At 41.4% G+C, this 13,950-nt stretch overlaps 1 protein-coding gene across 6 annotated transcripts; it reads left to right on the top strand.

The window, feature by feature from the left end:
• Positions 1–1,350: 1,350 nt before the first annotated feature.
• Positions 1,351–11,707, top strand: LOC116399301 (docking protein 1-like). Of its 6 annotated transcripts, XM_031876363.1 has the most exons (8): positions 1,351–1,505; positions 1,614–1,701; positions 4,314–4,392; positions 7,393–7,517; positions 7,603–7,713; positions 8,103–8,172; positions 9,358–9,524; positions 9,706–11,707. In XM_031876363.1, exons 2-8 carry the CDS (start codon positions 1,645–1,647, stop codon positions 10,651–10,653), a joined length of 1,557 nt encoding a protein of 518 aa, XP_031732223.1. In that variant the 5' UTR covers positions 1,351–1,505; positions 1,614–1,644; the 3' UTR covers positions 10,654–11,707. The 6 variants fall into 6 exon arrangements, with proteins under 6 accessions (XP_031732223.1, XP_031732222.1, XP_031732228.1 ...); XM_031876362.1 differs by lacking the exon at positions 1,351–1,505 and having other exon boundaries at positions 1,575–1,701; XM_031876368.1 differs by lacking the exon at positions 1,351–1,505 and having other exon boundaries at positions 1,611–3,638; positions 4,314–7,517.
• Positions 11,708–13,950: the final 2,243 nt, after the last annotated feature.

A 13,950-nucleotide genomic window follows, 5' to 3' on the forward strand; every position in this document is an offset into this window, starting at 1 on the left:
AATATTTATTTCCATCACCTATGACACCTGTGCAAAGTTCCAAGGCTTGTTGAGCAACCTAAGCCACAGAAAAATAAGCTTCATTTTTCACGGTGGATGATGCATTGCCACGGCAACAGCGTTTAACGACAACTCACAATATTCATGATGAAGCATTATCAATGTCTTACGGCTTACCTTACCAAATTTGAGACTGATCTGGGCAACTTCCTAGTTGGAGTACATCAAAGTATAAAACTTGTCATTTCCTTTTGCCAGTAGGTGGCGCTATGACTTTGTGAAAATGTTGGCATGGAAATGTGCTCAAGCCTGGACCAGCATCATGCATAACAGGTTTGGGGGCAGATTGAATAAAGTACCTTGGCGTTACAACAACTTCCTCTTTCATGGTGAACGGCACGAAATGTGTGCGACATGGGCGCCACATAAAACGAAGGTCGTTCAATGTCAGTAGACCATTTTAGCAACTTTTCATCATTAATGTCTTTAGATCATCTTGACCAAATTTCAAGTTGATCGCTTATATTTTGTGGGAGGAGTTCGTTAAAGTACACCAGAAAATGATGAAAAATGCAAAGAAATTAAAAAAATTGGCGGATTCCTGTATCGCTCCCTAGTGGTTGTATGCAATACAAATTTGAGGATATGTTACAGGACACAATGTGAACATATGCTTCAGATTTCGTGATGATGAGCCACATGGTTTTGAAGTTATACTATATATTGCTGTAGAAGGCCACGCCCCTATGAAATTCATTGGTCCATATATTCTTAATGCAATAACAAACAAGCTTTTCATAGCTTTTGATGATATATATCCAATAATGATGTACTTATTTGTACATCACTTTGTTTTACTCACTTCCTCACCATGTAAACTGTGTACAGCCCCACTCGCTTTCTGTTGTGTATTTTACATGTAAAATGGCCTAAAAACTAAATTGTATAATGTACAGTACAATTATTTTAAAGTGTGTTAAAAGTTGAATTTTGAAAATAAGTGAAAGCATGACTTTTGTATACTTTTTATATATTTGCAGAAAGTACAATTCTTTGATGGTATATTTGCAGTGAAAATGTCAGTATATTTTAAATACAAAAAAGTATATATTTCTTTCGCCTGGGTAGAAAGGCGCCATACAAGTACAAGTCCATTTACCAGTTTATCATTGACAGCAGGGCCAATGACAAGTTGGACTTTGCACTTTGGTAAATGATTGTATTGTAAGGCGTTTGTATTTTATGTTCTGTGAACTACAAGTCCTTATTATCATGAAAGCAAGGGTGTGAAGTGTTTGTTCATTATGATTATTAGTCCATAGCACCCTACAGAACTTCTATTATTAACACTAAAAGCTCTAATTCTAAGAGTTGATTGATGTTTGTAAATAAAAACATGTATATGTAGATATAGTAAATTCAAAAGTTGAAATATCCTTTAACTCTGTTCTCCTCACTTTTGGAATCATGGCTACACCTCTACACGTTCAGCCTTTATGTACCAGGTGAGGATCAAATTTCAAGAATGTCTCACAGTGGGCCCGCCCCAACTCTAGTGTTCACAGATAAAAAAAAGAAAGAAAAGAAAACCTCATACGTCTTTCTGAATCCAGAGGTCAGAACTGAAGCAGATTTGCTTTCCAAATGGACTCTCAGACCACATCAGGGAAGGTTTACCTCCAACCACACAAAGCTGGAAAAGTGAGTACACAACTTGAACATGGACTTTGCTGTTTCTCAGTAGCAGTGATCATTTATGAGCCTGATAGGGTATAGGATTGAATAGACAGCCTTGTTTTCTAGCAGCTTTAGATAATAATAGATAATAATTGCTTTGTTATGATTACAGAAATAAAAATGTGATATTAACCTAATATGAACATTGCCAGACAACTGACTTTACGCTACAGTGAATAAGTAAATAGAAACATACATAGCACAAAATTATAATATATGATCTTGTCCCGGGTTCATTCACATTCCACATTTAGCTGAGAGAACAAAGTGTGAGTTCTCAGCCTTTCTGTGTGTTGCTCAAACGAGACTCCAGAGCAGGAATCCAAATTAACAAGTTGAAACACAGCACAGTTTCAACACTACACATTCCTGTGCAGCACTGACAGCTGCATGCTCACGCTTTTCAGTATCACTGCAGAGCCCATTTGATTGAATTTCTAGATTATAGTCTTAAACTCTAACCTGAAACTGGTATAGAAATACAAAGTGTCCATTATGAATCACTGTTAACCTGCTGTATATGTTCAGAGTTTAATGCATTATATGAAACATGAGGTGCTTTGAGTAATGATATATAATATGCAGTCCTGTAACATTTGTTCCTTAACAGCCCTGTAAACTCCACAAACAAGCCACGCACTCCCTCTTTTGTTTTGAAGGAAGGACTGGGTCAGAGCCTCTGACTCAGAGGTAACGTGGTGGTTTGCCCTCACAATCTGACACTCCTCTGGACTTCCATATATGGAAAGCACAGAGAGGAAAGGACTAATGTTTACCTTCTGTGTCATATGAGGGAGGGGTAAAACTGACAAGCCCATTCACAGGAAAAAGGTTTAGGTTGGGGTTGGTGCATATGCGTAGGAGAAAAAAATGGATTCATGTAGAGGAGTAGAAAAGTATGTAATCCATCATTTGAACTACTGTATGTGACATAGATTTATTTACATGCTAGTGACACGGTTACGCTCGATTGCAGCCAGTGTTATGCTGACCTGTCATAACGAAGCTTGCAATATTTTAACCCTATTTCTATAAGCACAGGTGGAGCCCTCTACTGGACTCTATGGGTCCTCCAATCACAAGCACGCATTTGCTCACTGAAAATTTGCATAAGTGTAACCAGCCAATCAGGACGTGCCTAACCAAATACACCCTCTTCAGCCAGCGGTGTAGGAGCCGCAGGGCCCACTTGGTGGAGGGCACCTCCTGTGCTTATAGAACTAGGCTAACAATATTGTAATTTTCATTCCAACTCACACAGGCGTAGCACTCTACTGGACTCGATGGGCACAATGGGTACTGCAACATCCACCCATTAACACTGAACCTGACCGACCAAAGGTTACTCGCCGCAGCCCACCTACTTCTTTATAACCTAGGGCACCACAGCAGAGACGTAGGGACACCCAGCCAACCCAGATTGTACGTCCTGGAGCATGTAGGTGTATCATGTCCTGAAGGGGGGACTCAGATGCAACACAATGGACACACACCCCATCCTCTAAACCAATCCTGGGTCGTTCTCTTACTGAGGTCAGTGCAAGCAGCTGCGCTCCAGAGGCTCAAAGGGACCCTTCGCTAGGGAGGACCATAGCAGTCAGTGGGTATTGCGTCAGTTGGCAAACAGATCTACTTCTGCTTTTCCAGACACGATAATTTGGAGAGCCTTCAGAAAGAACAGGTGCTCTGAGGCCCACAACCAAGGGCTCTCCACCATCCTAAACAGGGTAGCAGACCGACCTCCTTCATGCCAGTTGATGAAGGCCACCATCTTGCAATTGTCCGTCATCACCAACACGTGCCTACCCTGTATCAGGGGCCTGAAGTGTTCGAGGACCAAGAACACTGTAGCTCGAGGGGGTTGATGTGTCTTTCCTCCATTGGGGCCACACATGTAACAGGTACTGGATCTCTGCTGAGATGGGATGTCTCCGTGCGTCCCTACACATTGAGAAAATCCACCAGACCTCGGCCAGGCTGTAAAAACTATGGCTGAGGCGGCATCTACTTGGGTGTAAGCAAGGGGGGGCTGCGATGCCCTGCCACAGTGGTCGTCACAAACATGAAGATATTGTAATTTACGTAATTTGCATGCGAAGCCGGTGTCTCAACAGGGATGACCAGATGCAGTGCTGGAACACTGCAGGCTACAGCGCGGACACGATCTCAAGCTCCGGCCTGCACTCATTGCAGCAAAGCATCACATATCTGTGCAGTCCATACCAAGGCACTCGAACCACGCGTCATAAAGATCTGTCCCGGTGATAAGGCCGGGACATAACAGGCACTGATAAGGTTCTTAAAGCTGCGACTCCATCCTTGGAGGTAGGCAGTCAGTGGGAAAAAAAAGAGGATGTCAAGCAGCGATGTGTGCTGCGTCCTATCCTGTGGGGTCTGCACATATTCCAGTAGGCACGGTCTGATTGGCTGGTTACACTTGTGCAAATTTTCAGAGGGTGAATGTGTGCTCTCGCTTGGAGGAGAGTATTGCACACGGAGTCCAGCAGAGAGTGGAGTGAGTAAGAATGAACATTACCTTTCTCTGTCATTAACCATCTCTCGGTCTCTCTTCTCAGAAATGGAAGCCAGTGTGGTTGTCTCTGTTTCCCCCCAGTAGTGGTGGAGTGGCTCGACTGGAAATCCAGTATATGGGAGGTAGTTACCTTTTCTACTTCAATCACTATTTGTCCCAGTACGGTGAAAGAAAGTTCCAGGACATCAGAAGAATATTTTTTTTAGATAACTGAGATCTAATGATAATGCTAAACACACCACACACAAGCAGTCAAACGATCAGAATGGGGCATAAAGGGGGACACCACTGATTTTACACATCATCATGGGTGGTAATATTCAGCCTGTGAAAACTGTGGCATAATATCTTCTGTTCTAGAGAGCTTTCTAAAAGTGTACAAAATATTAATAAATAACTCTGACGATGATTTTTAGGGAAAGCCTGTGTCACAAACTGAGACATAGCATTTCAAAGATTTGGGCTTTCGGCAGAAGAAGTCTAATAAAGTATCCTATTGAGCTGCATTGTGGGAAATGAAGGATGAGGAATTTTTGGAGCTGGACACATACTCGATACTAAATTCTGGATATCTCAGTGTGTACTGCATCAATGTTTTGACCATTTTTAGTTATGTGTGTCTTGCAAGTCTCCCAAATGTATGAAGGTGCAATGCTAAATTGGCTGGAGAACCCCTTCAAACAAGCCAGCAGTGTAGCCAGATTACCTAAACTACTTGGGATACTAGTTTGAAGGTAAAACTGAAAACTAGCACATCTGAAAAATAATAATTGTAATGATCCCTCATTGCATGGGAAGAATTCTCAGTGTAGTAGATCAAAGTTAAGGCAGCAAGTTGGTCTGTATACCGTGATAGATGTTGAAAACCAACAGTTTGATAATTTTACTGTTTGCCTTTGTGTTTCTTTTCTAAAACATGTATGCCCGCATGTTTTTTGACATAAAAATGCTTCCATATACACCGTATGGGCCGGTATATGAGCCCCATCAGCTTAAACATTGCTAAACTACATTTAAACATTAACTTACATTATTAAAAACAAGTCAACAACTCAAGATACAGCCCACAAATGCTGTTCATCTTATGAGTAAGGATAGTTTTTGTTATTTTAAAGCAACAACTTGTTCAATGACCTACAAATATTATTTTCTTGGTGTAAATAACCAGCCAAAAAAAAACTACTCATACTACTTAAAAGGTATAATATTTTACTGTTTGTAAACACACGGCATTCAAAATTGGATACTCCTCCTTGGCTCGAGGAGAAAGCAAGGGAGAGAGAAAGCAGTGATTGTCCAGCGAGTTACAAAGTGAAAGGAGAGAAGGAGTTGCGTTCGTGAGAACAAAGCAGTGTATCAGAGAAAAAAAAACATTATTCTTTGATTGTTTTACGGTGGTTACGTCTTAAAGCACAAATTAACACAACCACACTTCTGAACAAGCCTTTGGGGAAGATGCCGCATTGCCGGATTTTGGATGAATGCTGTTAAAGGGCATGCTTCTACCTGACGGCTGTGCTTGTATGCCAGGGTAAATGGACACACAGCCACTCTGCACACGGTAGATGAGAGAGAAGAAAAAGGGAAAAACAGAACGACGTAGCAATATATTCTCACCTGTCAAATACGGCCGCTTTGTATCTGACGGAGCTAAAGTGGGCCTTGTGCCCATGGATGTAATGCTTGTGCCTCAGTATCAGATGCCGAGGGGTGTGATAAAGTGTCAGTATCTGATGATCTGAACGGATTGCATACACTGTGACCTGCTATCGGCTGGGGCTACACTCCCCATGGGGCCAAAAGGCTCTTTGCTGAAGCCCAGAAAGTTCCTGAACACAGCCAAATAAGAAGAAAGGTGTAAATACAGGAAGAAGGCCGGGTGTCTTAAGATACTGACACCACCACACCTTTCTAGTGGGTCATAAGTGATGACTTTGAGGGATTCTTTTTGCATGCGTGTATGGATAGTTTTTTTTGAAAATTCCTGCATATTACACCAATGCGGCTATTAGGCTGGCAGAAGGTACATCCCAAGTCTCTTAAGTGCATCCATGTTTCCCTCACTTACCTAGTCCCTTCCCCACACGGATGCATGGAGAGACGCAAGGAAACCATGCAATGAGAGAGGAAACGAGGAAATGTGTTTTTAGAGAAATGAGACGTCATTTCCTCTGAAGCGTCACGTGAAGCGACGTCTGTTTCTGATGACAGTGGCGGCGGATCACAGCTGGATCAGCTGTCAGTTGGCTTTAACAGCTGAAGAGACTTTTTATGGAGATTGTGTCGACGCACATGTGCACTGTACTAATACTAGAGAGCTGCTGGAGCCGATCTCAGCTGGCACTGGGCGAAGGCAGGGTACACCATTATCGCAGGGCTGACACATAGAGACAGACAACTATTCACGCACCACTATTTGCCTACGGGCAGTTTAAAAAAAGAAGAAAATAGTTTGTGGTCCTTTTGTTGTTCAGACCTACGATTAACCTATATATTTTAACCAAATGGTGAATCGGAAAACAAAGCAAATATAAAACTTGAGAGTGATACACCTGAGTTTAATCTGTGATCTGAAACTTCAGTGATGTTGAGATACATCAGATCAGTCCGATCAGCTGCAGCGTCCAATCAAATAACTGATAAACAATGAGGGGGCCGTGACGGCCGTTAAACGACTTCCATGAAGGCTTCTCTTGTGTATCCTTGCTCATGGCTCCTTAGAGATCCCTCCTCGCTCCTCGACCTTCGCTCCTCTGAGTAGAAATGAGAACTTTGGGACGCCGTCAAGATGGCGGAGCAGAACAAATTCGGGCTGAAGCGAGGAGCGAGGAAATGACCAGGGACTTGAGATGTACCCAATCTTTGTGCAGTCTTAGAGGATATTTTCTATGCTCAAAATCAAATCCTCACAATGCAAATTGTGTGTGACTGTTGTAGGTAAGTTTGATGAATGTTATGAAACAAATACCGTCCAGGTGAATACATTATTAATTCTGAATTTATTTTTATTTTTGTTAATCAATGTCCTCATTCTGTGGGGCTTTATTTCAGGTTATGTGTTTCCTCAATGAATAATCTTAATATAACATTGCTGTTCTTCCATTATGGTGGCGGTGCTGTAGGTGATCATGTGGCTGGGGTCAGGAGACACTACCAGCCTCATGTGGACAAGAAGCTGAAGGTGGTTCGACTGTCTGAGCTGATCAGTGTCCTCAGACTCCCCCCAAACGCGGAGGCCTGTCCCATGGTCAGCCTTTCTGGTTGTTTTTCATGTTTCATCTATAAGTGATAGTTAAATAAATACTACAAGCTACTATCTGTGCTGTTTGCAGGAGAACATGTCAGCGTTTTGTGTGGAGACTCAGGACAGAACGATGGTGTTTGCTGCACTCAAAGAGGACAGTGTTGATTGGGTGGAAAAACTGTGTCGCAGCACGTTTCAGGTGAGGGGGAAACCGAAATAACATCAATTGTGTTAATTGTTAGTACCTTGATAATTGTTAGTCCAGGCCATAAGTATGCAGCAAATGTTGTAGCTAGTATATAATTCAGTCTGTATACAATGCCTGGTCTTCAGTAATCTCTTTTTTTTTGCATTTTTGCCTTCATTTGTCAGTTTTAGACACAGGGGAAGAGAGAGGGGTATGACATGCTACAAAGGTTCCAAGGCTGAAATGAACCCGAAACACATGCACGTGCTGTAACCACTCTGCTACGAAGCTGCTCTAGACTTTCTTTTCTAAAGGATTTTACAACTGTGTGCTTCCCTTCCCTCTCCTTCCCCTCTCTCTCTCTCTCTCTCTCTCTCTCTCTCTCTCTCTCTCTCTCTCAGAGAAGCTTTGGCTCAGACTCCAATCAGCTTCAAATGGAGGACAACGAGATATATGCCTCAGCAGATGAAGGTAAATAATCTGTTCCTACGCTTTTGTCTGTTTTTTTAATATTTCTGCTCCCATCCTTTCACCAGCTGTCAGCTACAGTCATTTAGCAGATGCTTTTATCCAAAGGGACTTACAATAAGTGTATTCAACATAGGTATTCAAGAGAACTACTAGTCACCAGAAGTCATAAGTGCATCTCCTTTTTTAAACAAGCATCTAAGAGCATAAACCAGAGCAAAAGCACAGTGCAGAAACAAACTAAGACGAATACAATAAGTGCTAAGTGGAAGGCTCAGGGTACCTTCTGTTATTGTGACACTTGTCTTTTTATCCTTTGAACTCTTGTTGTCCGGTTCTGAAGAGATTTGATTGTTTTATGTGTTGTATAAAACAGAAAAGTAACCAGGCTGAACAACAAACAGCAAATACAGCAATCTGCTGTACATGGTAGAAAGTCTTGTTCTGGATCAATTTCTGTAACTCCTAAACGTTATACCTTTGAGCATGTTCTTACTTAGAGTGCCATAACGTGGGACCGTACCTTAAAGGTACCATATGTTGTACCCTGTGATATGTTTGTGTTCTCACCAAATGCATTGTGTGTATCCTAGCGCTGCCCCCTCATAGTTGACTAATAGGTCGCTCCCTTAGTAGACTAAGATTTCTTTAGTCAATTAGTCATTTTTTTAATGCTTTTTCATTCTGAATGATGTATTTCCAAGAAACGTATGAGCAAATCTCTGGTTAACAGAAGATTTAAAGTGGTGCTTTTTGTGTGATTCTTTGTGAAGAAACTCCGTTTTACAGGTCTGTCAATTAAATCAACTATTATATTATTCGACTCAGAATTTATTTTGGCGAGGACTGCCCTAGTTCATCCTTGAGGCCTAATAAATGTGTTGTATGTATTTACATCCTCGTAAAATATTTGCAGTCTTCTTCTTCCCTGCCTTTGATGGCGCAATGCTACCAACAAGAGGAATGGCATTAAGCCGGCAGTTTATCTTCTTAAAATAGAAACTAGACCCATTCATTAAAAAATAGCTCAATGGCACAGCTAGTGACCAGAAAGTCCACAGGGCGTTTCTTATAAATTGATGTTGTCACTCTATTTAATAGTATGTTGACTTTACGGAATCAAACAGTGATTGGCTTCATCAAACTACAAGTTGTTGTAATGACGACAAATATTCTCTTCATCCTCAGAGTTCTGGGTGACGGTTCAGAGGACTGATGCAGCAACACGTTGCGGCCTGAAGGGGTCATACTGGCTGCAGGTGGGGCGAGAGGCGCTGCTGCTGAGAGAAACGCAGAAGAAGAACATTGTTAGCGAATGGTCATACGAACTGCTGAGAAGATATGGAAAAGATAAGGTAAGGTTTTCAATATCATTAACATTTCCCATTTACCTGCTCATAAGGTATCAATTAAAATGGAATTATACAATTTTCACACAGGTAGGAATTATGACTGGGCTGTTGATTTAGATTGCTTTTCATTCTTTGTTAGGATTGCATAAACATACTTGTGTGCCTTTTTGTTTTTTCTTACCAGCTGGCCATCACCATTGAAGCAGGTAGACGCTGTGACTCTGGTCCTGGAACATTTACCTTTGAGACACAGCAGGCTGAGAAAATATTCTCCCTGATTCAGAGTACCATCAATCGGAAGACTTCAACTGTTACTTTAGGCAACCAAAACCAAGAAGGTGAGAAAGTTCTCGTACCAAAAATACGGGCTCATTCCCCTCTCCCCAAAATACCAGATGTGACCAGTATGGCTGTCAATCAGGAGAACAAACTGAGGACACAGGGAAGTAAATCTGCTGCTTTACAAGAGAGTGCACATGCTCAAGAAGATTCGGTTGGTTCGTCAGAGAGTGTATCAGTGCAGCCAGCTCCTATCACCCTCATGCCTCTTCCACTGGTCCCCACACATGGCAACCACTCTGGAGGTCATCTTGGTGGCCAATCAGAAGCTGTATATGCTGACCCAGCTGATTGCATCCAATCTGTACCAAAAGCCCGACCGACCATGGCTCTGTATGTAGACCCTGCAAGTTTTCTCCCACTCAAACCCTCCAGCTCAAGAGAAACCATCCCTCCCCTTACTACCTGGGCTCCACCTCCCTGTGTCACCACCGATCACCCAGATCCAGTCTACTCGGAGGTGTATGACAAAATCAGTCAAGTCCAGAATACACAAACTGAAATTCAGAGCAAAGGAAAAATTGAGTGTTTTGCAGATGATGAACCCGTTTATACTGAGCCCAATGGCAAGAAGGATGAAGTTTCTCTTAAAACTGAAAGCAAACCAGACCCATTTGCCCATCTTTATGCCCAAGTTTGCAAAACAACACCAACATTTAGTCTTTCTTCATCCTCTAACACTACCCCATCCTGCTCTTCATCCTCTGCCTCGCTTACTGCCAGTATGAGCACAACAAAGGCCACAGACCTGTCTGTTGATGATGTAATCTACGAAAACCTGGGCATCATTTAATTTTGTTGACATATTTTGGCACAGTGACTGCTAGAGACATTGAGTTCATTGAGACACTCTGCCTACAGTAGTAAGGACTCCTCCCGCATGTGTATATCTGTATACAAACTAGTATTTATTATTTCTAAAGGGACAAATAGGGCTGTGTGACTGGCTATTCAAAAATAAGCTAGTTGCACCAAACACATTATAGTGGGCTCCCTAAACTAACCTTTCCTAGAGAGTCGCATTTTTAAGCACTGCACTCCTACTGATACATAATAGTATTTTTGTCATGCCATAAAACTGACAATATATGAAACTGTTAAAGACTTGTTTGTTAGTTAGTTTATGATGTTGTTATGTTACGATGATGTTATGATTAAAATGTGTATAGTGCTCTATAACCAGTGAAGATGAAATTTGTATTTTTCACAGTGTTGTTCATAAAGTGTTGAGAGTTGTGCTTTCTAAGTCCTCCTTTCTTTCTGAGCGACATCATTTGTACCACGAACACATACTGCAACATATCCTCATACAACGGCTCTCATGATATCTTACAACAAGTGACTGAGTATGATTGAAACAAGGCTCTGTAAATGAAAAAATAACATTCCATTTGTCATAAGCAATGAAATTAACTGTTGATCAATTCAATACACTTTGGAGTTTCTGCTGCTCCAGCCTCACTTTGTCTGGCATGAGTCTGTAGCTTATCATGGCTAGTGTTAGCTAATGTTTGCAAACTGCAGTTATAAAAGTTTAAAAGACATAGACATAACTAAGTTTCTCACTAATTCCTCTACATTTGGTACTGTATTTACCATTATCCTGTCACTTGTGGCCAGAGTGGCTGCTATTTCATAAAGGTGACATCGTTTTTACAAGTTTTTAATAAAAAAACATCTAAATAGTTAAACCTGACTTGAAGCTACTTCAAGGAACTATATGTTTGTGTTGATTTCTGTGGTCCCAGGGGAAAAAAGGTGGAACTGTTTCCAACCACCAGATTCCCTTTAGAAAACCTCTCATACAGCAAGGTCTGACAGTCCTGATTCTTGTTCCCTCATGCCTCACTTCCCTTCAGCGTGCCCAGCAGTACGGCCTGGGCATCCAGCAGCGCGATGATGTCGTTGACTCCCAGCGAGGACTGGCGAAGCAGTGAAGGGCCGCTGGTGTCTGAGCTGAAGGAGAATAGGCGATCTTTTCTCTGATGGTCTCCTTTACTCATGCAGGTCATATAGAGGCATCAGTATTACATTAACAGGACAATATAACCTCTGATCAGAAGCTCTGTATCAGCACCAATTAAAGTAGCTTGTTCTTTTGAAACTGTTGCAGCATGTGAGAGTAATTATGATTCGTTCCAACTTAGTCCTTAAATACAAATATCTCATGAACACCGTGAGGGAATTTCCTCAAATTTGGCACAAACGTCCACCTATGGAGCTTTGAAACTGTGATTAGGTGCCATTACAACAATGGATACATGCAATAGGATGCACTTACCTCGTTAATTAATTGTTGGCACAGATATGTACAAAAATGGAGGAGTGAATCAGATAAAGCTTGCTAGTAAGCATTCAGAGTGAGGTACAAAAAGTCGGGAATCTATGGTGATACAGAAGAAAATCTATTCCCAACGTCCAAATGTCCAGCCTGACATAACATGTAGATCTGAAACATGCGATGATCAGTTTCAGGTCACAGACTGACATCATCAGCGTTCAGATCCGTGTTTCAGTTCATGTTGGACAAGGCCTGAATATGTTCAGGAACAGAGGATCGGGGTTTCTCGTCCTGTGATACAGTGCTCAAGGTTTTATAGCTGCAAAGACAAAACAGATCAAATCTTTTTTACAGAGGGTCAGAAATCACAATTTGTGGAATTGAAATTCATGCTTTCTGAATCCTGTCACAAATACATGCCGTCAGGATGATGGTTGGTAAAAGTTGATCCTTGTTCAGCCACGTTCAGTGGGTAGACAAAAAGGATGCAGGATTTGTTTGTGTCAGTACACATATTTCTCTTACAAGGAGACGTGGGTTAGAGAGTAAATGAGGAGACTTAAACAATTGGAGAGAGAGCAGCTCATATCGGCTCACTGATTACAACAGCTTCTTATGGCAGTATAAACAGTACATTTCAGATTTGTCTTCATTTAGGTACCGCCTGGCATAGAAGAAGTACATATTCTCTCATCTATTTTGGGCCAGATCCCATGTGGAGATCCGATGAAAGAGGAATCTGTTATCTGCCGGTTTTTCAGTCACTGCTGCCTACGACCAGGCTTCATTCTTCTTCACCTTCAAATGTGATTGTGCAGATATAAATAGGCTTCTTAAGTGACCTGAAATATTATTTGGCCTTAGCATCCATTACAGATGGTGATTTGGCTGTGTGACCATTTAAGACTTGCAACCATTGATTCATGCACATGTATGCCAGAAATTTACAGTGTGGATTTCTCGTTTACATCTTGATTTCGTCAAACTGCTACAATATATTGCTCTGGTGGTAAACAACTGAGCAAGCAAGCTAGCTTAGCAACATCATTAGTAACAAGAACCGCAATGCTGCCCGCTAAAGAAAGTGGAAAACAAAACAAAAACAGCAGAACAGCGCCAGTGGAAAAATAATGTTTTTTGTATTGTTTTAATCATTGAAATTATGACCATTGAATGCATAACCATGCCACAAACAACAACTAGATTCATTGTCTTTTTTTATATATATATATATACCTAGAATAACATTACTGTATATTCATTATTATGAATTCATTTGTTTTCATCATTGTTATGTCTTCAGTTAATAACCAATGCAAGACTATACACAGGTCCCACAATGGGGATCTCAATGCACTTACACACCAAGAATAAGAGAGAGGCAGAGAGAGAGAGAGAGAGAGAGGCAGAGAGAGAGAGAGAGAGAGGCAGAGAGAGAGGCTGAGAGAGAGAGAGGCAGAGAGAGAGAGAGAGGCAGAGAGAGAGGCTGAGAGAGAGAGAGAAAGAAAGAGAGAGAGAGCTCAAAATGTTCAATAAGTGCACAAAAAACTTTTTTCATTTATCTGAAGTTAAAAACACTGACAAAATATCCATTGTCAGGCAATGAAATGATAGAATACTGTTACTGTAAAACTAGACCCTTAAAAATACTGACTGTATGCAGCCAAGACACACCTGAACAAGAGACGAGTCTGGTGGAGTCTCCCTTCCTTGACACTGATGGTAATTGTTTTTGTTTTGTTTGCTTTTTGTCAATTCCGGCTGCATTTACACAACACAAAGAACCGGGTTCGAACTGTGTTTTACCAA

This window comes from Anarrhichthys ocellatus, unplaced genomic scaffold (genome assembly GCF_004355925.1).
Source record: "Anarrhichthys ocellatus isolate YVR2014 unplaced genomic scaffold, GSC_Weel_1.0 scaffold107, whole genome shotgun sequence".
Classification (NCBI taxonomy): Eukaryota; Metazoa; Chordata; class Actinopteri; order Perciformes; family Anarhichadidae; genus Anarrhichthys; species Anarrhichthys ocellatus.

What these genes read in the sequence shown, in the direction of transcription:
- LOC116399301 (XM_031876363.1), top strand. Translation starts at nt 1,645, where the DNA reads ATGGACTCTCAGACCACATCAGGGAAGGTTTACCTCCAACCACACAAA. An exon ending in ACGCGGAGGCCTGTCCCATG is followed by an intron (nt 7,518 to 7,602) that starts GTCAGCCTTTCT and finishes TGCTGTTTGCAG; the next exon opens with GAGAACATGTCAGCGTTTTG. An exon ending in ATATGCCTCAGCAGATGAAG is followed by an intron (nt 8,173 to 9,357) that starts GTAAATAATCTG and finishes CTTCATCCTCAG; the next exon opens with AGTTCTGGGTGACGGTTCAG.